At 50.3% G+C, this 18,055-nt stretch overlaps 2 protein-coding genes across 10 annotated transcripts in view; one reads left to right on the top strand and one right to left on the bottom strand.

The window, feature by feature from the left end:
* Positions 1 to 4,616, top strand: part of CRYBG2 (crystallin beta-gamma domain containing 2) — a 35,990-nt gene extending 31,374 nt beyond the window's left edge. For 3 of the 9 annotated variants that reach the window (XR_002521791.2, XR_002521788.2, XM_021937928.2), the window contains 3 exons: positions 1,822 to 1,980; positions 4,152 to 4,311; positions 4,419 to 4,616. Coding sequence is in view for 4 of the 9 variants with exons in the window: in XM_021937928.2 (XP_021793620.2) it covers positions 1,822 to 1,980; positions 4,152 to 4,311; positions 4,419 to 4,507 (408 nt within the window). In the remaining 5 variants the exon portion in view is untranslated. Of the gene's footprint in view, positions 1 to 1,045; positions 1,099 to 1,821; positions 1,981 to 3,976; positions 4,312 to 4,418 lie in introns of those variants that run through there. The other 6 variants (XR_002521789.2, XM_021937934.2, XM_021937930.2 and 3 more) reach the window with 4 other exon arrangements.
* A 1,332-nt stretch (positions 4,617 to 5,948) lies between these two features.
* Positions 5,949 to 8,582, bottom strand: CD52 (CD52 molecule). The gene is made up of 2 exons (XM_017958607.2): positions 8,425 to 8,582; positions 5,949 to 6,300 (listed from the first exon to the last, which is right to left on the bottom strand). The coding sequence occupies exons 1-2, from the start codon at positions 8,476 to 8,478 to the stop codon at positions 6,169 to 6,171; spliced, it is 186 nt and encodes a 61-aa protein (XP_017814096.2). The 5' UTR covers positions 8,479 to 8,582; the 3' UTR covers positions 5,949 to 6,168.
* Positions 8,583 to 18,055: the final 9,473 nt, after the last annotated feature.

The following is an 18,055-nucleotide window of genomic DNA, read 5'->3' as shown; positions in this document are numbered from 1 at the left end:
AATCCCAGCACTTTGGGAGGCCGAGACGGGCGGATCACGAGGTCAGGAGATCGAGACCATGCTGGCTGACACGGTGAAACCCCGTCTCTACTAAAAAATACAAAAAAACTAGCCGGGCGAGGTGGTGGGCGCCTGTAGTCCCAGCTACTCGGGAGGCTGAGGCAGGAGAATGGCGTGAACCTGGGAGGCGGAGCCTGCAGTGAGCTGAGATCCGGCCACTGCACTCCAGCCTGGGCAACAGAACGAGACTCCATTTCAAAAAAAAAAAAAAGTTTATCCACATAGGACTGAAAGTGATCTCATGGACCACCCACTGGTAGTTAGCATACCTCACCTGGGGAAGCACTGTCTGCATATATTTCTGTACGTCCATGCCTTCATGTCTGAACATCAGTATCGTTAATGCACATGTGCAGATAAATGGTAAGGCCATGGGCTGTGTGTGTATGTATGTGCGCTTGCATGTTCCCATTTGAGGGTATTTCTGTGCCCATCAGGTTATCTGTGTCCATGCCTCTGTGTGCTCTGGTGATGACGTGTGTGTGTGTGTGTATCTGTGGGAGTACAGTCATTGTTTTATTTGTATTAATTTATTTATTTTTGAGACGGAGTCCTACTCTGTCACCCAGGCTGGAGTGCAGTGGCATGATCTCAGCTCACTGCAACCTTCATCTCCCGGGTTCAAGAGATTCTCCTGCCTCAGCCTCCCGAGTAGCTGGGAGTACAGGCTTGTGCCACCACACCCGGCTAATTTTTTTTGTATTTTTGGTAGAGACAGGGTTTTGCCATGTTGGCCAGGCTGATCTTGAACTCCTGACCTCAGGTGATCCACTCGCCTTGGCCTCCCAAAGTGCTGGGATTACAGGCGTGAGCCTCTGCGCCCGGCTGGGTGTACATTTATGACTGCGCATACTTGTACTTGTGACACCATTGACAGTGTGTGTATCTTTGTATAAGGATATTTGTATAGTCCTTGTATTCAAGACTCATAACATCATTGCTGGGAGAAATCTTGGAGATTATCTCCACCCCTCACATTTTACAGATGGGGAAATAAAGGCTCAGAGAAGTGGACATGGATTTGCTCTGCAATCTTGGGCAAGTACTGTACCTCCTTAGACCTTCATTTCCTCATCTTTAAAATGAGGATAACGTGTCATGGGTCTGTTTTGAGGACTGAAATAATGTAGGTGAAACCCTTAGAACAGTGCTTGAGTGAGTCAGCTGTCAACAAATGTTAGCTGTGATTATTGTTACTACTATTATTACTTTCACTACCATCTAAGAGCTCCAGCTGATTTATGGCAGAGCCATGTCTGATGTCTGACAGTCCAGTGTCCACCCTGTCAGGAACCCTCTTCAACACAGGTGTGTGTGCATTTCTTTCTGTAAGTATGTGTGCACATCTGTATGCCCATACACATCCATCCTTGTAGCAAGCAGAGCTGCCTGGAATGGAGTAGACTGCATGGATCTGTGGTTAGAACATCTGAGTTGGATGGCTGCGTGTATCCCTGTGTCTGTGTCTTCTGTGAACTTCTGTGCCACCATGTGGACCAGAGGTGTATCTGTCAGTTTGTCCCTCTGCACACATCTGTGGGTATCTCTACGACCACGAAACTATGTGTGTGTGTGTGAGATACATGTGCTCTCCATATGTGTGTGTAAAAAAGCATTGACTTAGAAACAGAGTCAAGGAAAGTTTGGGGACAGGAAGGGGGGCTTGGGAGCCTGATACTGGAGAGTCCAGAGTTGAGGGTATTGGGGGTCCAGGTCATCCCTCCCTGGCACCCCTGACTCTCAGCCTCTTTCTGCCACCAGCGCCGGGTTTATTTCCGCCTCTGGAATGCAGCACTGGGCGGATTCCTGGCAGTGCCGGACCATGTGGAGGACATGAAGGCAGGCCGTGTGGTGGTCTCCGACCCCCGAGCGGGAGGTAGCTGCATCTGGTACTACGAGGATGGGCTGCTGAAGAACCAGGTACTGATACAGGGGCTGGGACAGGGACACCCTGGCCCTAGGCATTTGTGGGTCCACGCTGAGGAGTCTGATCCCAATCAGGAACACAGAGGGACACACACAGAAGCCAGGACCCTGGGGAGGGGAGAGTGCAGACTGTGCCCCCTGGGCAAGTCATGCTCTTCTCTGGGCCTCAGTCTGCAAAAACAAGAGCAATGAACTGGGTGCTTCTAAGGGACCTCCCAGCTCTGATGCTTATGACAGAACTTGAGCCCTATTAATAATGGTAGATTTGGCCAGGCATGGTGGCTCATGCCTATAATCCCAACACTTTGGAAGGCCGAGGCAGGAGGATTGCTTAAGGACAGGAGTTTGAGGCCAAAGAAAAAATTAACTGCGTGTGGTGGTGCATGCCTGTAGTCCCAGGTACTCAAGAGGCTGAGGTGGGAGGCTTGAGCCCAGGAGTTAGAGGCTGCAGTGAGCCAGGGTTGCGCCATTGCACTCCAGCCTTGGTGACAGCACAAGACCTGGTCTCAAATAAATAAATAAATAAATAAAAATAGCCGGGCGCGGTGGCTCAAGCCTGTAATCCCAGCACTTTGGGAGGCCGAGACGGGCGGATCACGAGGTCAGGAGATCGAGACCATCCTGGCGAACACGGTGAAACCCCGTCTCTACTAAAAAATACAAAAAAAAAAACTAGCCGGGCGAGGTGGTGGGCGCCTGTAGTCCCAGCTACTCGGGAGGCTGAGGCAGGAGAATGGCGTGAACCCGGGAGGCGGAGCTTGCAGTGAGCTGAGATCCGGCCACTGCACTCCAGCCTGGGCGACAGAGCGAGACTCCGTCTCAAAAAAAAAAAAAATAAAATAAAATAAATAAATAAATAAAAATAAAAATAAAAATAAGAAAAAAGGTAGATTTATTCCACACACATTTCTTGAGCACCTACTGTGTGCCCGGCTCTGTTCTAGATGCTGGGGATATAGCAGTTATAGACAGAATTAGCATCTGCCCTCCTGAAGCTTACATCCTAGTGGGGAGAGATAGACAGAAATAACTTAAATGGGCAGAATATCTTAGTGTCTTAGATGATGAAAGTTCAATAGAGGAAGATAAATCATGAAAGGAGAATAGGCCAGGCGCGGTGGCTCACGCCTGTAATCACAGCACTGTGAGAGGCTGAGTGAGGCAGGAGGATCTCTTGAGCTCAGGAGTTCAAGACCAGCCTGGGCAGCATAATAAGATGCCATCTCCACAAAAAGTAAAAAACACTAGCCGGATATGGTGGCGTGCACCTGTAGTCCCAGCTACTCAGGAGGCTGAGGTGGGAGGATTGCAAGAGCCCAGGAGATTGAGGCTGCGGTAAGCTATGATCACACCACTGCACACTAGCCTGGGCAACAGAGGGAGACTCTGTCTCAAAAAAAAGGGAGCATAGGAAGTATCAGGTATGATATGGGAGCCTTTCCTGAGAAGATGACATTTGAGGGAGGCAGCCGTGCAGATGTCTGAGGGAAGAGTGTTCCAGACAGAGAGAACAGCCAGTGCAAAGGCCCTAGGAAGGAACATGCCTGGGATTGCTCTGGGCTAGCAAGGCTAGCTGGGTGGCTAGAGTGAGTTGAGTGAGGGGGAGGTCGCAGGAGATGAGGCCAGAAAGGTTATGGGGACTGTAAGTATTTATAGACCATTGAGAGGTTTTGTCTTTTACTTAGAATGAGAGAGATGGCTGACCACGTGCCAGGCTCTGCACTGAGTTCTTCACACAAATGCCTCCTATAATCTTTAGTCTAGAGTAGCATGGGGCAGGTCTTTTTATATTCCCCATTTTACAGGTGAGGAAACCAGAGCACAGAGAGGTTAGGTAATTTGCTGAAAGTCACACAGCCAGTAAATGTGTAGAGATTTGTCTGATGCTAACGCCTACGCTTTGAAAGCCAGTCATGGAAGGATTCCTGGAGGAGTTAATATTTTTCTTTCCAACCCTTTTATGTTTTCTCATGCTGAACCCTTGCAAAAGCCAGCATTTGGGGATTTCCATCCCCAAGGAAACTGAAGCTGAGGAGGATTAAGAGATTTGCCCAGGGCCACAGTCCCTAAGAGCCAGGATTCGGAGCAGATGTGTCAAGGGTTTCTAGGGTACGGTAGAGTCCCTGTGGGGAGGAACAATGCCTGATGACCTCCTGGGGCCTCAGATGGCCCCCACCATGAGCCTGCAGGTAATTGGACCCCCTAGCCCAGGCTCCAAGGTGGTGCTGTGGGCCGAGAGCCGCCTGCCGCGCCAGACGTGGAGCATCAGTGAATCCGGCCACATCTGCAGCCAGATGTTCGAAGGCCAGATCCTGGATGTGAAGGGTAAGGTGGGATGTACGGGGAAGAGGGCTCCTGAGGGGACTGAGAGCCATGGAGTCCCAGCTCTCTCTGACTATCTCCCTATCTTTTAATCCCCATCCCACCCCCAGGAGGCCGGGGCTACGACCGGGACCACGTGGTGCTATGGGAGCCGGATGAGGACAGGGCATCCCAGATCTGGACCATCCATGTGCTTTGAACCTTTTCACCTCACCCTCCAGCCCTGGAGGCTTTTGCTGGGATGAATGTTTTTATAGGGTTTTTGTTGTAACATAAGCTGTTTTCTAATATGCTGCCAGGTACCCTTGTCTCTGTGCACCTTGATATTTCGGGGTGGGGTGGGGATTTGTTCACCTGCCTTCTTCCCTGATGCTCAGGCTGGCTTCTTCCCTCCTGGCTCCAGCTTTGGGGTTCAGCTGTTAGGTCTCCTTCTGCCATCAGAGGGCGCCCTGGGGCCGGACTAACTGGGGAGTGTAGTCTCGCGCGGCCACCCAAATGATGTGTTGTGAGAGCCGGGTCTGAGCCGGCCCTGGGCTGTTTGGGCACAGACACAAACTGAGCCTTTTGGTCCCTGTCCTTAGGGAACTTACAGTCCCATAGAGGATCCTGACGGGTAGGGTGATGCATGCATGAGAAGGGAGGAAAGAAGTAGAGGGACTCACACAGCAGGAACGTCACCCCCCCAAAGGGGTGCAGGGCAGGCTGAGATATCCCTCTGCACACATCAGGGACCTGCAGCTGAGTTGTCAGGGTGGGAAGGAGTTAGCCAGACTCCAGGAGGCAGATAAAGAATATTCTAGGGATGCATACAAGTCCAGGGTGAAAACGTGGAAGTTAGCGTGATGGGGGCGCCCTGGGCCAGGCACGAGAGATAAGTGTGAGCCACACCCTGAAGGGCTGTGCCTCCAGGGCTCTGCTGCACTCACCCCAACTCTGGTCTTAGAGAAGCCAGGACAGGGCATCTGGGTCTTTAACCCACCTCAGAGAGGGCAGGACATAGAAGAGGGGGAGCTCCCTCTGTCCCTGGAGGTCCTCAAGGAAGAAGCCAAGGTGGGAGGGGCCCTTGGGGGGTGCCCTGGGGCTCCCTTCCATCTCTGCAGCACCCACCTCCCCCAAGCCCAGGAGGGTGAGAGTGGTCAGAGCAGCTGCTTGCCCTTCCTGCCTTCCCAGCCCCTGGGCCAGCATGGGAGGTAGACAGCCACCAGTCATCCTTCTCCAGCTCCAGATGCCTGTGGGGCTGGTTTGCTGGGGATCTAAAGACCATGTTGAGGGGTGTCCCTGGGTCTGGGGATCTCCCTGGATCTGTCATTCTGAAGATACCCAGGTAGTGGGGTAGAGGCTCTCTGAGCCTGGGATGTCCAGGGTAGTGGCATCTCTAGTACCATCATTCCCAAACACCCAGGGATGAGTGAAGCAAATGCAACTGCAGGGGTTGGTGAGGCTGCCAGGTTCTGGGCCTTGTCCCTGTAATGTGCTTCTGAGGGGAGGGGCCCTCAGCGTTGGAATTTAGGTAGGGAAGCTGGGGGCTGCTCCCTGGTGCCAACTTCCCTGCTGATGGGGGAATGGGAAGCTCCCTGGTGCTGCTGCACAGCTGGCTCTTGGGGCATAGGGATGGACAGTAACCGTACACAGGACCCCACTGCATGTACAAGGGTAACTTTATTGACCCCCAGCTGGGCAGTACTTGGCCCCTACATCATTACCCCCCTATTTCGGCTGTTGCCACCATGGCACTGCCTGTCAAATTCTACAACCTGGTGATGTCTAGCTCAACCCCTCCCAAGGATGGAGGGGATTCTCTTGCGAGTGATGGTGGCAGCTGTTTCAGGGGGCACAGGGCTAAGGCTGAGACGTGTCACCTCAACTGAAGTAGAAGAGGTGGATTATGGCATTGGCCACGAAGAAAAGGAAACCGCCTCCGCTCAAGTTGCTGGATGCTGAGGGGCTGTTGTTTTGGCTGGTGGCGTTTTGTCCGGAGACTCCAGTTTGTATCTGCAGGAGGAGAAGTGGGATAAGCTCAGGGGACTTTTTTATTTTATTTCATTTTATTTTATTTTATTTTTTGAGGCAGAGTCTCACTCTGTCACCCAGGCTGGACTGCAGTGGTGCGATCTCGGCTCACTGCATCCTCCACCTCCCGGGTTCAAGTGATTCTCCTGCCTCAGCCTCCTGAGTAGCTGGAACTATAGGCACGCGCCACCACGCCTGGCTAATTTTTCTACTTTTAGTAGAGATGGGTTTTCACCATGTTGGTCAGGCTGGTCTCGAACTCCTGACCTGGTGATCCACCCGCCTCGGCCTCCCAAAGTGCTGGGATTACAGGCGTGAGCCACCATACCCAGCCCTCAGGGGACTTCTGAATCTCCTGTTTGTTATTTAAAGATGCAGCCCCCTTTCTACCCTCCCTGCCCTCCATCCCCCCACCTCCATAAAACAGTCCTCAGTTCTGTCCCATGTGACCACTACTTCTTCCACAAGGTCCTGTCAGAATGTTTGGCTGCTCCCTGCTTTGACACAGGCAGGGACAGAGGTGATCACTGCCCCTGCCCACCCCCTTTCACAGAATCTTTCTGTTTTTTTGAGATAGAGTTTCGCTCTTTTGCCCTGGCTGGAGTGCAGTGGCGAGATCTCAGCTCACTGCTACCTCCACCCCTGGTTTCAAGTGATTCTCCTGCCTCAGCCTCCCGAGTAGCTGGGATTATAGGCGCCCACCATCACGCTCAGCTAATTTTTTTTCCCCCCCAAGACACAGTCTCTCTCTGTCGCCCAGGCTGGAGTGCAGTGGCGCGATCTCGGCTCACTGCAAGCTCCACCCCTGGATTCACGCCATTCTCCTGCCTCAGCCTCCCAAGTAGCTGGGACTACAGGCGCCCGCCACCATGCCCGGCTAATTTCTTTTTGTATTTATGGTAGAGACAGGGTTTCACCGTGTTAGACGGGATGGTCTCAATCTCCTGACCTCGTGATCTGCCCGCCTCAGCCTCCCACAGTGCTGGGATTACAGGCATGAGCCACCGTGCCTGGCTCGCCCAGCTAATTTTTGTATTTTTAGTAGGGACGAGATTTTGTCATGTTGGCCAGGCTGGTCTTGAACTCCTGACCTCAGGTGATCCGCCCACCTCAGCCTCCCAAAGTATTGAGATTACAGGCGTAGCCACCGTGCCCGGTCACAGAACCTTTCTTTTTACCTCTCCCCAGCCACCAGCCCCTCTGGCATAGAGGGAGACGGGAGCCCTGACCCTTGACCTTCCTAGCCTGGCAAAGGGCTTAGCTTCCCTGAGCCTCAGTTTCCTCTTCTGAGTGGGGAGAAGTTCATCACAGTAGTGAAGGTCACAAGAGCCCGGGCTGAGTGAGAAAGCACTTTGCAAAGCGTGGGTGGCTAGATGTGGGGTGGGGAAGTGGCCAGATGGTGATCAAGCTGTCCTTAATGCTTGATGGAGCTGCAACTAGAGCTGTTCTTGATGGAGATTAAGCTGGTTTTGATGGTGATCAAGCTGTTCTTGATCAAGAACTTGATGTCCGGTCTCCTGTACTGACTCCCCTCTGGGCACCTGGGATGCTACCAAAGCTGCCTCCTGGAATAGCAGTCGCTTTTGAGACTCCAATTATTTCTGAAGTGGGAGAGTCCTGTCTTCTTTGCATTCCTGAACATCCAGGCTTCTCTCTGGCAGGGGAGTGGGGGTTGGAGTGTCCCCTGTCACCTCCAGAACCACAGCAGGCTCCACTTGGACATCTGGCCTCTCCCCAAAGGACCATCTCCCCAGACTCCCTGTGGGCCGATGTCTTCCTCACTTAGGGTTGTCTTCCCAAGTCTCTTAATTCTCTATTATTCCACAGCACCCCTTGGGTGCCCCAATGCTCCCGGCACCCTGTAAGTGCTCCCCAGCTTGGATACAGGTTTCTATCAGGGCAGCCTGCAAGCAGTCCAGCTCTAGCCAGAAGAACTGGAAAGCTGGGCGGCCAGGCCCGCTGTGTCCCTGATTTTCCTGTTGGAGTCCATCTGCTGTGCTCTCAGGAGAGAAGGCTGGGTCTCTGGGAGCTCACATCCTGTATGCCCTCCCTCCATGCCAAGCAACTTTGGGGAGTCCTGGCAGTGGTGCCAGGGGTTGCTCTTACCTGTACCATAACCAGGAGGCTGATGGTGAGTAAGAGGAAGAGGAAGCGCTTCATTTTGGTAGGATCTTGGCTGTCTTGGTAGCAGCTTTTTAGGTGATCTCAGGGCTGTCTGGAGGCTTCTTTTGGCTTGGCTGCTTTTGAACCAGGAGGCAGGGGAGGCGGGGTGAGGCAGGGAGAGGAAGGACGGCCTACAAGGTGGAGGAGGGGTGTGGCTTCCTTTCTGCAGATCTGGGGTTGGATAATACCAGGCCCTAGGTTCTAAGGCCCTGGCTGAGGGAGCAGGCTAGATCCTAGGAGATAGGAGAGAGGTCAATCCAGAGGCAACGGTGGGAGTAAGTAGGGCCCGAGGCTTGGAGTCATGCATCCTGCAGGCTGAATCCTGGTCTAATCACTGACCAACTCTGAGACCCTGGGCCAGAAACTCTACCTCTCTGACCGTTTAACAAAAGAACTGCCGGATTACATGTAATAATAACCAATTTTAAAAGAGCCAGCACATAGCAAATAGTCATAAATGAGTTTGTTGCTTAAAGAAGATAGGGGCAGGGTATAGGAGCTCAAGGAGAAAGGCTGGGATAGATTTAGGTTTCAAGGGAAGGTTGTAGATGGGCTGCAGGTTCTGAATGAAAGCTTGGGAAATATTTAGATTGTAGAGGGGATGGTAGAGTTCTGTGAAAGTGCTGGAGATGAGGAATCGGAAGCCTGGTTTTAGTTGGGCTTTCTCTCTCTAGGCCTCAGTTCCTCATTTCAAGGAACTGGGAAGACTGAAATAGATTATTTCTGAAGTTTAAGACCTTGCGTTTTGTTTTGTTGTTGTTGTTGTTGGGGTTTTTGTTGTTGTTGTTGTTGCTTTTAGACAGAGTTTTGCTCTGTGCAGTGGCACGATCTCAGCTTACTGCAACCTCCACCTCCTCGATTCAAGCAATTATCCTGCCTTAGCTTCCTGAATCGCTGGGACTGCAGGTGTGTGCCACCACGCCTGGCTACTTTTTTGTATTTTTGTGTGTGTGTGTGTGTGGAGACGGGGTTTCACCACGTTGGCTAGGCTGGTCTCAAATGCCTGACCTCAAGTGATCCGCCTGCCTCAGCCTCCCAAAGTGCTGGGATTACAGGCATGAGCCACCGCGCCCAGTCAAGACCTAGCATTTTGTGGTTTGGGTAGAGAAAGTAGCAAGCAGATGAGTTGTTTGTATTAGCTGAGGATGAGCGAGGGGAGTGAGGGAAGGGACAAGCGGGTGACTAAGCTGTGGTGGAAGGGGACTGGGGTGAGGGAGTGGCTGTGAGGGCCCAGGGAGGGGTGGGCGGATGAGAGGAATCCCAAAGCTGGCCTGGACAGTGCTCCATGCTTTATGCATTCCCTCACTTGATTCCCTCTGTGGTGCCCTGCAGCAGGTGTTATGTTTATCCCCATTTGACTGGTGAAAAAACTGAGGCTTAGATGTTAAGTGACTTGCTAAGATCGTAAATGGTGGAGCCAGTCTCATTTGACCTTGAATCCAGGTCTGTCTGAAGCCACAGCCACGTACGTAACCTCTGGGGCTGCCCTAGAATTCACCCATTAAGTCTTGATTCTCTGCCACTCCCGCCTCCTCCCCTACACCAACTCCCCCCAGACTCCAGGAGTTGGTGACCACAGCCCTGGCTCTGGCCCACTCTCCCTTCCTTAGTTCACTTTAGGCCTCATTCACATGCTTGGTAGTAAAGGGAAAACTCCCCTCACTTCTATTCTATTGTTTTGGGCCTTATGTTGCAAGCACAGGGAAGATCTGGCTGAGGCCGGGCATGGGGGCTATGCCTGTAATCCTAGCACTTTGGGAGGCTGAGGCAGGCAGATAACTTGAGCACAGGAGTCTGAGACCACCCGGGGAACATACAGAGGCCCCATCTCTTAAAAAAAAAAAAAAAAAAAAAAAATTTGCTGGGCATAGTGGCACAAACCTATAGCCTCAGCTACTTGGGGGTTGAGGCAGGAGGATTGCTTGTGCCTGGGAGGTCCAGCCATGATTGTGCCACTGCACTCCAGCCTGGGTGACAGAGCAAGACCCTGTCTCAAAAAGAAAAAAAAAGGGCCGGCTGAGGTGGGTGGATCACCTGAGGTCAGGAGTTGAAGACCAGCCTGGCCAACATGGTGAAACCCCGTCTCTACTAAAAATACAAAAATTAGCCAGGTGTGCTGGCGCATGCCTGCAATCCCAACTACTTAGGAGGCTGAGGCAGGAGAATCGCTTGAACCTAAGAGAAGGAGGTTGCAGTGAGCCGAGATGGCGCCATTGCACTCTAGCCTGAGTGACAAGAGAAAAACTCAATCTCAAAAAAAAAAAAAAAGGTGAAAGAAGAAAAGAAGAACTGAGAGTCAAAGCTGATGAGAGAAAGCCAGGAAGTGGAGAAGGAGGGGCCCCCAGCCACCCATCAACCTCTTTCCCCATCCCTGCCCTTTTCACCCAGAGGTCTCTCCTCACCCTTGACTCAAGTTCTCAACTGCCTTTGGTGTGCCTGTGGGGGTGAGTGATTGTAGGGTTCATGAGAGCTAGGGAAGTGTCCCGTGCCAGAAGGGCACCAGCCCAGGAGACAGGATACCCATGTTGAAGTCTGAGATTACTCTGCTGAAAATGAGCTCCATCACACTGTGCAATCTTCTCCCCTCTTACAAAGAGGGAGCCAGACAGGACGAGCCTGGGGCCAGCTGTGTTATAGTTTCCCGTGCTGGAGATGCATGCGAGGATATTAAATGCCAGACTCTCATTTGGAAACATTTTCTTGCAAACCTCAGAAGCTTCATTTTCACCTCCAGACACTCTGAGGAGTATCTTTTACAGTCCGTGTATTTCCTCTGCAAGGAAAGCCCTTCTCCAATTATTTTACCTGGCAAACTTTTTTTTTTTCCTGTCGAGACAGGTTCTTGCCGTTGTCACCCAGGCTGGAGTACAAGTGGTGCAATCATAGCTCACTGTAACCTCGAACTCCTGGGCTCAAGCAATCCTCCCGCCTCATTCTCCTAAGTAGCTGGGACTACAGGTGCATGTCACCATGCCCAGCTAATTTTTCGGGTGCTGGGGGATGGAGTTTTGCTATGTTGCCCAGACTGCAAACTCTTCTTTATTCTTCAATATTTAGCTTAGAAGCCCCTTCCCCAGGGAAACTGTCTGCTTTCCGTAGGAAACTCAGAGTTCCTAAATGTTCGAAGGGCCCTTTCTGTTGACTGCTGTTCTAAAGATCGTGACTACCAAGAATATGGTCTGTCCCTTGTGGGTTGGGACTAGGTTTTGTCACTTCTCTTATTCAGCACAGCACAGAACATGGCACAGAGTAGGTGTCAGGGACTGCTGGAAGAATGAGTGTGTGTAATGTGTCTAGATCTGTTCCCACCCTCGAGCCTAGTAGTCCTGCATTTATTCATCCAGTAAATATTTACTATGGAGCAACAGTAGAGTCAGTACTGAAAAGTTACCGATGCAGAAAAGAAATAAGGGGCTGAGAGAAGCAAGCCCTTTATTTGGAGCTGCTTTTCTCCTAAAAGTATTTGCCACTTGCAGAGGAGAGAGCTGAGAAACTGAGCCAAGCTTTCTCATCTTCACATACTTACAAATGTATGGGAGAAAAACTGTAGTTCTAGATCCTCCAAGAAAGGGGAGCCCTGACAAACTCCCCCCACCTAGGCTTTGGGTTGGACCACCATGAGAAGTGAGAGTAAACAGGAAACAACAGCCCAACCCTCAAAGAAACTGAAGACAACATGACCCAAAAGCAGAAACAGATAATAGAAAGTTATACAAAAGATCCAGATAATGGAATAATCAATCAAATTTTCAAATAACTATGCTTTACTCAAAGACATTTTCCTCTTCTGCCCTCTGAGCAGCAGGATAAGATTGAGACTGGACAAGATTGAGAACTAGAAATTATAGTAAAGAACCAAATGGAAATTCTAGAACTGAAAAATACGGTAATAAAAATTAGGAACTCAGTGGGTAGGTTTAACATCAGATTGGGCCAGCTGAAGAGAAAATTAGTGAAGTGAAGATCGTAAGAAAATATTATTACAGCAGAATGTGTTTATTGGGTGCCTGCTGTGTGCCAGGTACTGAACTAGGCACTGGGAATACAGCAGTGAACATAAAGACATGGTCCCTGCTATTATGCAGCTGATATTTCAGTGGGGGAAGACGAATAAAAACAATGGTAATTTCAGATTTTTACAAATGGCATGAGGAAATCAAGGGGGTAATGGGAGAAGAAGAAGTGAAACGTGGGGAGGATATATTCTAGGTCAGCGGTCAGGAAAGACCACTCAGAGGAAATGTGTGTGCTAAGACCTGCAGAACAAAAGGAGTCCAGGCATGCAAAGCGCCTTAGATCACCATCCCATCCCAGTTCCACAGTGTCTTTTGATGGCTGTCCTTGGGGCCTAGCACAGTCTCACATAGGCCAGGTTCTCCAAATGTCCTTCATCAATGAGAGAATGGAATACAGCAGGAAGGGAGGAAGGAGAAGAGAGTTCCAGCACACATCACAGTGTGATCCACCCAGAATTTTTCATCCTTACTGAGACGGGGCTGGGATTCAGTAGCATCATACAGCATCCAAGGTGAATCTTCATCCACCCATTCATTCAGCTATCCATCCACGCACCTATCCATTCAGTCTTTTGCTCATTCACTCTTTTTTTTTTTTGAGATGGAGTTTCACTCTTGTTGCCCAGGCTGGAGTACAATGGTGCGATCTCAGCTCACCGCAACCTCCACCTCCTGGGTTCAAGCAATTCTCCTGCCTCAACGTCCTGAGTAGCTGGGATTACAGGTGCATGCCACCATGCCCAGCTAATTTTTTGTATTTTTAGTAGAGACAGGGTTTCTCCATGTTGACCAGGCTGGTCTCAAACTCCCGACCTCAGGTGATCTGCCCACCTCGGCCTCCCAAAGTGCTGGGATTACAGTCATGAGCCACTGTGTTCTGGCCTCATTCACTCTTTTAATTAATTTATTGACACCTACTGTGTGTCAGGCAAGATGAATGAGAGTCCTTTCCCCTGAGGAATTTATAGTTTAGCAGGGACACTCATACGAAAATCACAAAACTGAATAAGAAATGCTATAATGGGCCAAGCGTGGTGGTTCATGCCTGTAATCCCAGCACTTTGGAAGGCCGAGGTGGGCAGATCACCTGAGCTCAGGAGTTCGAGACCAGCCTGGCTAACTTGGTGAAACCGCAACTCTACTAAAAATACAAAAATTAGTCAAGCGTGGTTGTGCACACCTATAATCCCAGCTACTTGGAGGCTGAGACAGGAGAATCACTTAAACCCAGAGGCAGAGATTGCAGTGAACTGAGATCCCGCCATTGCACTCCAGCCTGGGTGACAGAAAGAGATTTTGTCTCAAAAAAAGGAAATGCTATAATTGCAGCAGGACTTTCAGAGAGTGGAGTGTAGAGTGTGGTTCTGCTTGCAGGGGAGTGGGGATGAACCAGAGATGATTTCATCGGGGAGGGGACATTTGAACTTGTTGAAGGATGGAGTGGGAATTTTCCCAAATGGAAAAGGCAAGAGAGGATATTCTCATTGGAAGGAGAGGCCAGAACGTAGGGAAGAACATGACGGTTTCTGGAACGTGAGAAAGGCCAAACCCAAAATAGGAGGGCTCTAAATATCCAGCTAAGCTGTAGATGATGAGGGCTTCGTCTAAGGTGGTGGTGATGTGGGTGGAGAAGGGGGAAGGTGGAAGAGATAGCTAGATTTGTATTCTGCTAAAGAGACTTGGAGGAACTCTTTCTCCTCATTATTTACCTCTTACTTCCTGAGCTGGTAGAACTCAATAAACTCTTTAACCTCAGAGGGGTCATAACTGATAAAGGTCTTTCAGGAAATGACCTAAAAGCAAAGCAGACTCTGTCCGCTTTCAAGAATAGAGACTTCTGGCCAGGTGCGGTGGGTCACGCCTGTAATCACAACGCTTTGGGAGGCCGAGGTGGGCGGATCATGAGGTCAGGAGTTCGAGACCAGCCTGACCAACATGGTGAAACCCCGTATCTACTAAAAATACAAAAAATTAGCTGGGCATGGTGGCACGTGCCTGTAATCTTAGCTATTCGGGAGGCTGAGGTGGGAGAATCGCTTGAACCCGGGAGTCAGAGTTTGCAGTGAGCTGAGATCGTGCCACTGTACTCCAACCTTGGTAACAAGTGTGAAAATCCATCTCAAAAAAAAAAAAAAAAAATAGACTTCTGCCAGGCGCGGTGGCTCACGCCTGTAATCCCAGCACTTTGGGAGGCTGAGGCAGGTGGATCACGAGGTCAGGAGTTCAAGACCAGCCTGGCCAACATGGTGAAACCCCATCTTTACTAAAAAATACAAAAAAATTAGCTGGGCATGGTGGTGGGCACCTGTAATCCCAGCTACTCGGGAGGCTGAGGCAGAGAATCGCTTGAACCCAGGAGGTAGAGGTTGCAGTCAGCTGAGATCACGTCACTGTACTCCAGCCTGGGCAATACAGTGAGACTCCATCTCAAAAAAATAAAAATAATAATAATAGAGACTTCCAGAGCCATCTAGCCTCAGAGCTGGGGTCTACTTCCTCACCCTGCAGGTGGGGAAACAGGTCCAGAAAGAGCCTTGTTCAGGACCTCCCTCCTCCCAGGCCAGGACCCTTGTACCATCATCAGACAGTGAATATCCACCATTAGATGTGATCACGATGAGGCTGGGCAACCCCATCTCGGAAGTCCAGAGGGAATTCTTCCAGCTTGGAAGTGGTTGGATGGATCTCCAAGGCCCTCACAATACTCAAGTCTTGTGAGCCTGGAGACCTCAGAGATTTCCAGACCTTCTAAGATGTAGGAAGAGAAATATAGGTCAAAAAAATCAGATGAGCTTAGACTCTTGGTTTCTTTTATAATTTTGTTTCTGAAAAACACCTCCTTTTTTTTTTTTTTTTAAAGACAGAGTCTGGCTCTGTCGCCTAGGCTGGAGTGCAGTGGTGTAATCTTGGCTCACTGCAACCTCCACCTCCCAGGTTCAAGCAATTCTCCTGCCTTAGCCTCCCAAGTAGTTGGGATTACAGGCATCCACCACCGTGCTCTGCTAATTTATTTATTTATTTTTTCTTTTTTTGAGATGGAGTCTTGCTCTTGTTGCCCAGGCTGGAGTGCAGTGGCGCGACCTCGGCTCACTGCAACCTCCAACTGCCAGGTTCAAGCGATTATCCTGCTTTAGCCTCCAAAGTAGCTGGGATTATAAGCACATGCCACCACACCTGGCTGATTTTTGTATTTTTAGTAGAGACAGGGTTTCACCATGTTGGCCAGGCTGGTCTCAAACTCCTGACCTTAGGTGACCCACCTACCTTAGCCTCCCAAAGTGCTGGGATTACACGCATGAGCCACTGCTCCTGGCTTAGTTTTTGTATTTTTTAGTAAAGACAGGGTTTCCTCCTTTTGGCCAGGCTGGTCTCGAACTCCTGACCTCAGGTGATCCACCCACCTCAGCCTCCCAAAATGTTGGGATTACAGGTGTGAAACACTGTGCCCAGTCAAAAACTCCTCCTTTTTGAGCTGGGCACAGTGGCAAGAGGGTATAGTCTCAGCTACTTGGGAGGCTGAGAGGCCGAGACAGGAGGATCCCTTGAGCTCAGGAGTTCAAATTCAGCCTGGGCAACATAGAGCCTGTCTCTAAAAATAAATAAATGAGCAAAGAAAGAAAAGAAAAACACCTTTTCAGAAGCAATAATGCAACAACATTATAGGAATTTTTAAAATAGTGTATATAGTTTTTTCAGTGTTGTCCCCACTCATGCTGAGGCCGGCGCCCCATTATGGGAAATTTAATTTGTACAATAATCCTAGGAGGTAGATTCTATTAGTAGCTCTACTTTACAGGTGTGGACACTGAGACTGGTAGATGAAGTATCTTGAGCAGGAACAGCCAGCTATTAAGCGACAGAGCCCAGCCTCATAGAGTTGTTAAGTTATGCTGATTCACAGTGCAATGTATCCTCAACAAATGATAGCTATTATTATTTTCCAAGTTTCTCCAGTGAAATTGTATGTTTTTATAATAAGGCTGTGACTTCCCCAATAAATGTTATTTAAAAAAAAAAAAAATCAAACGAGCAGGGTGTGGTGGCTCACGCCTGTAATCCCAGCACTTTGGGAGGCCGAGGCGGGTGGTTCACGAGGTCAGGAGATCGAGACCATCCTGGCCAACAAGGTGAAACCCCATCTCTACTAAAAATGCAAAAATCAGCTGGGGGTGGTGTCATGTGCCTATAATCCCAGCTACTCAGAGGCTGAGGAAGGAGAATGGCGTGAATCGGAGAGTCGGAGATTGCAGTGAACTGAGATCACGCCACTGCACTCCAGCCTGGTGACAGAGTGAGACTCTGTCTTGAAAAAGAAAAAAAAAATCACTCGACTTGGGGCCGGGCGCAGTGGCTCATGCCTGCAATCCCAGCACTTTGGGAGGCTGAGGTGGGCGGATAACGAGGTCAGGAGATGGAGACCATCCTGGACAACATCGTGAAACCCCGTCTCTACTAAAAATACAAAAAAATTAGCTGGGCGTGGTGGCGCGTGCCTGTAGTGCCAGCTACTCTGGAGGCTGAGGCTGGAGAATCTCTTGGACCAGGGAGGTGGAGGTTATGCCGAGCCGAGATCGTGCCACTGTACTCCAGCCTGGTGACAGAGCAAGACTGTGTCTCAAAAACAAACAAACAAACAAAAAACAACTGGCCTGCCAGGTTAGAGGGCTCCCATTTTCCTTCCAGGAACTAGATGTTTGCTGAGTGTCTGCCTGCTGCGGAATCTCCAGCCAGGCCCTGGGTGGGAAGAAGGGATGGGGTAAATCCTGGTGCCTGGGTAAGCCACTCATGATCTGGTTCTTGCTGAGGCACGAATCAGAGGGCAGAGCACAGCAGGGCTCATGAGGCCAGAGCTCCTGCTTCCCACGCTTGCTTATCTCCCAGAGCAAGGTGACAGCATGAAGTTGTTACTCTCCCTGACCATGGGTCCAACCCCAAAAAACACTTGGCCCCAGCATGATCTCAGTCTTTCTCATCTTCATATACCTAAAACCTGAGAAAACTTTCTGGGAGCAGCTCAGCAACAAGAGAGCTCCTCCTACCTCCACTCTCCAGTCACACTTTCCGCCCAGACTACTCCCTTGGCAGTAGGTCTGTATCGTCGGCTTACCTATGCCTGCCTTGTTTACCAGAGTGAAAGTTTCTTTTTTTTTTTTTTTTTTGAGACGGAGTCTCGCTGTGTCTCCCAGGCTGGAGTGCGGTGGCGCGATCTCGGCTCACTGCAAGCTCCGCCTCCTGGGTTCACGCCATTCTCCCGCCTCAGCCTCCGAGTAGCTGGGACTACAGGCGCCCGCCACCACGCCCGGCTAATTTTTTGTATTTTTAGTAGAGACGGGGTTTCACCGTGTTAGCCAGGATGGTCTCGATCTCCTGACCTCGTGATCCGCCCGTCTCGGCCTCCCAAAGTGCTGGGATTACAGGCTTGAGCCACCGCGCCCGGCCCAGAGTGAAAGTTTCTAGGAAGAGCATGGAGTCTTGAGGCTGACCGTTCTGGGTTTGAATCCACTTCTGCTTCCTGCCTTTATAATCTTATGCAAGCCACTGTACTACCCTGAGCTTCA

Source organism: Papio anubis, chromosome 1 (genome assembly GCF_008728515.1).
Source record: "Papio anubis isolate 15944 chromosome 1, Panubis1.0, whole genome shotgun sequence".
Taxonomy (NCBI): Eukaryota; Metazoa; Chordata; class Mammalia; order Primates; family Cercopithecidae; genus Papio; species Papio anubis.
Note: the sequence above shows the minus strand (reverse complement) of the source record. Positions and strands in the feature narration are given on the sequence as shown.